The following is a 5,488-nucleotide window of genomic DNA, read 5'->3' as shown; positions in this document are numbered from 1 at the left end:
AAACCTACTGTATACTGTATATATATATATATATATATATATATATATATATATATATATATATATATATATATATATATATATATATATATATATATATAGTAGTACACACACTCTTCATTATGTTTGTCAAACTGAACTGAGCTGTAAATGCAGAGTCACCAGAATGAGTGCATAGTGTCTGTGGGATTTGCCTTCATTGCTGTCATGGCCACAAGAGAGTGCTGCTGGACTATTTGGGCTATTTTGATATTAATTGTGAACTCATACTCTGAAACTCGCTGCTGACCACGCTTCAATCAATGCTTCACAGCTAAACGTGCATGTTAATGCTCCCCACCTCCCCTGTAGGCATGCACAGGGACAACAAGTGCCTCTGCATTATTGTGTAATTACCAAAAAATAAAGCTTGATGGTGAATGCAGCACAGTGGGGGTGTGTTGGGCGGTGGCGGGGGTGGTGGTGGGGGGTGGGGGGGTTTGATTTGTAGCTTTTCTATATTTACCTCTCTGTGTATTTGTATGTGATCAACAACAGTCAAGAATGTCACAACTGATGCGATGTAACATATTTTATTTCCTTAGTTTAGTTATCTTGTTGCTAGTTGAGGCTAAGAGGTTAGTGGTTAAGTAGAAATTAAGTGAACATTGTTTTGAACATATTTAGTTGTTTTATGTTCTAGAAAATAAAACATACCATCTCTACTCCATGGGGTACTTCAAAACACTGCCAATCATCATGATCTTGTCATGGTCTCATTTGCAGTGCAATCACTGAATTTTGACAACAATCAATGAGCTTTTTTAAATGTTTATTGTTGGTGGTAGTTTGTTAGCTCTTCATTATATATACAAGACATCTCTAACGTCTTGCCCAAAAGCTACTACTATTAAGCCTGCTCTTGAGTAAATTCATTGTATAATATGATTTTATATTGTGGCGTTGAGCGGCGACTTCAGGCAAGAAGATGAGGCGGAGATTGCTCTGTTGCTCACCCCAGCTTTATTGTTATAACAATAGGGCTGTCAGAAATAACGCGTTAATTGCGTTAATTAATTTATGTAATCAATCTCGTTAAAATTTTTAACGCAGTTTAACGCATGCGCATCATGACACGCCTCACCTCTACCAGCGGGTGGCGGTAATGCACCCGCGTGGAATGCAAGCTGCCTGCAAGCTGCCAGCAACAGAAGAAGAAGAAGAAGCCTCACCTCAGCCTCGGCTGATCGAGAAGCTTTTTCGGCACTACAGACTGTTTATCTGTTTCTTTATTCCGGATTATTTAGAAAAAATTAAGCACATACACTGTCAGTACATTATCATTAAGTATTAAAGTTTATTTAGCTTTTTTTCTGTTTCTGAATCGCGGGGGCAGTGCCGGAGCGATTAGTTTACTTTCACTTCTGTCTGCAGACCTTCTCTTCCCTCCAGACAGGGCCGGCTCTAGGCATAGGCGAAGTAGGTGGCCGCCTAGGGCGCCACGTCCCGAGGGGGGCGCCGCGGTCGTACAAGGGGCGCCACGACGCTCTGTGTTCCGTGTGCCCCGCTGTGCAACGGTCCGACGCACTGCGCTCCTCATCCTCGGCATCGCTCCTCAGCGCACCCCCGCTCAACAAAGTCGGGACCGCTCGAAAAACACGCTCCCAAGGGGCGCTCGTCTCGGGCTCGCCTAGGGCGCCTCTGAAGCCCGGGCCGGCCCTGCCTCCAGACAGAGTGTGCTCTGTCTGAGTGTGCTCTGTCTTTCCACGAGTTTTTCATTCTTTTCGTGTCTTTAAGTGGAGCCATCAGGCTGGAGCTCCGTCTACTTTCACTTTTGCCGTCATGTTTTGACGGCTGCGCGGAACCTAGCGGACAGGAATTCATGACGTTTTTTACGTCACACGGACCAACGCACAACGCACACCCACACAGACATGTGAAGCATGGACGGGCAGCAGACAGAAGGCAGAGGAGGCCTGGTCAATTAATTTATCAAAACAGAAGAAGAAAGCAATATGGAGGGAGATGAGCCGGCTGGCCCCATGGATTCTACTTGTTTGATTAAAAAAATGTTGAAGCAGTTTTCTGTTTTCCACACAAAAAGAAACACTGGCTAAGAATGCTCTGTTTAATTGTGCAAGAATAAAGTGTGGTATCTCTTAGTTTTACTTTTGTTGTGGTACTACATTTGTTACAGACCTAAAAATGTAACTCCTACCAAAAGCCAACTTTAGAGGGACTGCAGAGGGAGCACTGCAAACACACAGACAATATGTTATGGTGTGCATGTTTTTTGAATATTTATTTTATTTGGAGCCTTAAATATAAAACACATCACGTATTACATATATATAATTATGTCCTGTCGTTTCTTTGTTTAAGCTATAAAGGCAAAAAGGGTATATTTCAGACATAGCTTGACATTTCAGTTATTAGTGATTAACAATAGTTGATTAATTTGTAAGCTGTGATTAATCTGTTCTAAAATTTTAATCGTTTGACAGCCATATGTAAAAACCAAGCACAGGGAACATTTCACGTCAACACCCAGACACCCATAAAGCCGGCACGTAGGCCGGCTCACTCCCCAAGCAACCCCCCCTGGCCCACGGTCCGACAGGAAGCAAACATAAAAGCAACACAAATGAAAGCACAGCACAGTGACAACAAGGCAGAACATAACCACAATAAAGGAACCCCAGGAACACACAGAACGACCACAAATGGTCCCAAAGGTCCAGAACGGGGAGCTCCCAGCATGCCCCGCGGCTCCCTGGAACATGCTGCCTCTAGCAGCGGCCCCTAGCGACCCGCGCGGTCGCTACAATATCAATTTTAAAATAAAAAAAATATTAAGGTTGAAAAAATACTTTCTCTCCGGTTGATTTAATTTTTTTCATTGGTTAGTTTTTTTATTTTGTCTGTTCTTTTTTGTTATTGTTGTATAAGTCTTGATGAGAGTGTGAACCGGAAGTTGTACTCAGTCTACCTGCACGCACCTGATCTCCATCTCAATCAGCAGCTGTGTTAAATAGCTGGCTGCTCCGGGTCTCCACACACCTCGTGTGTAACTTGCTGTTGTACGGAAACTTTGGATCCAGCAGTACACATTGGCCAGAAAGGGTTCCTGCTCCAAGCCTCTGCTGGATGTAGACATGGAGGTGAGATCAGCTGCTGCACCCAACCAGTCCTCATTACTTCAAGCAAATGCACTGTTTCCCTTGCAACCCATACCTCTTTTTCTTCTTGAAGATAATTAATTTGTCTTTCTCCATGTGTGGCATTGTGCACAATGTTTACTGGATCACTCCACCCTTACACTTTACCCCCACTGAAATGTCTCAACAGTTTTTAAATGTGTTTTTGAATACTAGACTTCTTAGTATTTTTCATATGATATTGTGAATGGATGTTAAGGATCCATGTGCAATAAAAGACATAACTGTCCTTGTTGTAAATGGCTTCTTATTTGAAATTTCTTTTCTGAAAGTCTGTCTTTTACACTAATGCATATCTTTTGGTTTAATAAGAATGTTCAAGTCCTAGAGGCCATTTAAAACAAATTATAAAGTTGTCTTCACTCATTTCTTATTTTTCTTTTCTAGTTTCTAATGCTTCCCCATGTTATGAAAACTATAATCTTCTAGGGCCTTGTATTTTTTGCTTGTTCTTTGGTGTTTTGCATTGATGAGCCATTTGCTGTCTTGCAGGGAGGGCTGTCTGCACAGAGCAGTGACAACGTCGCCGTGGCTTTATGTAAAGCTAGTGGGACATCCACTGCGGGTAATGAAAATGTTTATTTTTCAAACTTTTCAGTATTAGGATTATCTGCATTTATCACTCTTCAGAAAGTATTGTGCAACTTCTTAGGTATAGACATCTGAATCCAAAATGAACTACCAGCGGGTGAAGAATGCTGACCTTAGTTTTTTGGTGTTTGATTGTTTTTCTCCGACAGAAAACGGGCATGGTCTCCAACATGCATGTGTTGCAAGTGCGCTGCACCGTAATACTGCAAAGGCAATGGAGAAATTGGGCATATCGGACCGGATATACGCCTGGGACGTGTTACTGGTCATGATGGTGAGACATCATGTGTGGTAGTCAATAAGCCACTCTACCGCATCTCCACATTATGCTGCAAAAGATTTGGTACAAATATTCAATATTGTTTTGCTTTTCAATTGAGAATGTGTCTGCTGCTTATGGATTTCACCTTGTAGAGAAGTCAAGTGGAGGAGCGTTTCTCAGACACTGGCCTCCCCGTGTTCTTCACTGAAGACAAACGAGCCGCCCTGGTTGACTGGATCATTGAAATTCATGTGAGTGATTAGATTTATTTCTTTTTGCTCAGACTTTGTAAAAGTTGCTGTTATGATGCTTACATGGTTCTGTGACCACTCTGCAGTGCACATGGTACTTTAGTTGGTTTGTACTTTGAGTTTGGAGTGAATAGATTTTCTCCAGGTACTCAAGTTTAATGCGTAATGTTCAGTTGCCCATATGTGGGAAAAACTGATAATCTGTCCTCCTCATGCTGCTGCTTGTGGTTGGCTTCCGAACCCTTTAAGTTTTACTTGAATAAAGTGACATAGAAACTGAGTGTTACTGATATGGAATAATGCTTTGTCTTCAAGTTCTCAGGAACACAGTGTGAAAGACACTCTGCTTTGTCTGAAGTCACTTGGTCAACATTTCCCCCTGAGAAACAATGCCTGCTATTCTCGTGGCTATAAGACTTGGTGTTGGCAAGAAGTTATGGCAGAGTGAGGTTGGGTTCTCCTCGGAGCATCAGCCTTGCTGTCAGTCAGCTGATTTTTGTGTGCATCAATCCTCAAATCCTTCTTGTGCAGCATCAACACCTTGACTCGTCATCTTTGGCTCTGATTCTCCAAAAATTCCACAAGAGTTACAAACTGGAACCTGTTCACTGCATTTTGTATCTCAAAAGGTGTTTGTTTGGCAGTGTTGGATTAATTGGAAAATACAGGTGTATGTAGCATACTTGGTAACGTGAATGCTGCAATCTGAAACCTGGTGCGCACCAAATAAGTTGACAAAGGGGATGCTGGTCTGGATCTAAGCCAGATGAAGAAACACACTGATCTCAGTGGTAACTATTCTCAGTACACTTAACTCATTGGTGTGTAAGGTTATCATGCCTTGAATTTTTTTTTCTTCCCAGTATGCATTGGACTTTGAAGAGGAGACACTCTATCTCACAATAGATATTCTGAAACGCTCTTTGTCACTTATCAAAGTGACTAGAAACAATCTCCAGCTCCTTGCCGTGGTCTGCCTCTTTGTGGCCGCCAAGAAAGAGGAGAGCCATATCCCAACGGTACACAATCTAAACTGCCCATTTTCATGATGCAAAACCTGAAGCACAAGCACTTGCAAGAAAGCTCTAAGCTTAGCAGGATTATTCCATTTTGAGATTTTTTGGTCGCTTGTTTTAAAAATGGTATCATTTTTGATGGATTTTTTTCCCCCTAGGTGTCTTCACTCT

General features: G+C 42.1%; 1 protein-coding gene across 1 annotated transcript in view; it reads left to right on the top strand.

Annotated features, from left to right (window-relative positions):
• The first annotated feature begins 3,134 nt into the window (after nt 1–3,134).
• The window catches only part of LOC115382016 (G2/mitotic-specific cyclin-B2-like), a 3,119-nt gene continuing 765 nt past the window's right edge, over nt 3,135–5,488 (top strand). Inside the window, exons 1-6 of the mRNA XM_030083661.1 lie at nt 3,135–3,140; nt 3,690–3,762; nt 3,938–4,062; nt 4,203–4,301; nt 5,165–5,320; nt 5,476–5,488. The exon at nt 5,476–5,488 is cut by the window's right edge and continues 125 nt beyond it. Coding sequence (XP_029939521.1) covers nt 3,135–3,140; nt 3,690–3,762; nt 3,938–4,062; nt 4,203–4,301; nt 5,165–5,320; nt 5,476–5,488 — 472 coding nt within the window. The remainder of the gene's footprint in view (nt 3,141–3,689; nt 3,763–3,937; nt 4,063–4,202; nt 4,302–5,164; nt 5,321–5,475) is intronic.

The sequence above is a fragment of the Salarias fasciatus genome, chromosome 23, assembly GCF_902148845.1.
Source record: "Salarias fasciatus chromosome 23, fSalaFa1.1, whole genome shotgun sequence".
NCBI classification, from domain to species: domain Eukaryota; kingdom Metazoa; phylum Chordata; class Actinopteri; order Blenniiformes; family Blenniidae; genus Salarias; species Salarias fasciatus.
Note: the sequence above shows the minus strand (reverse complement) of the source record. Positions and strands in the feature narration are given on the sequence as shown.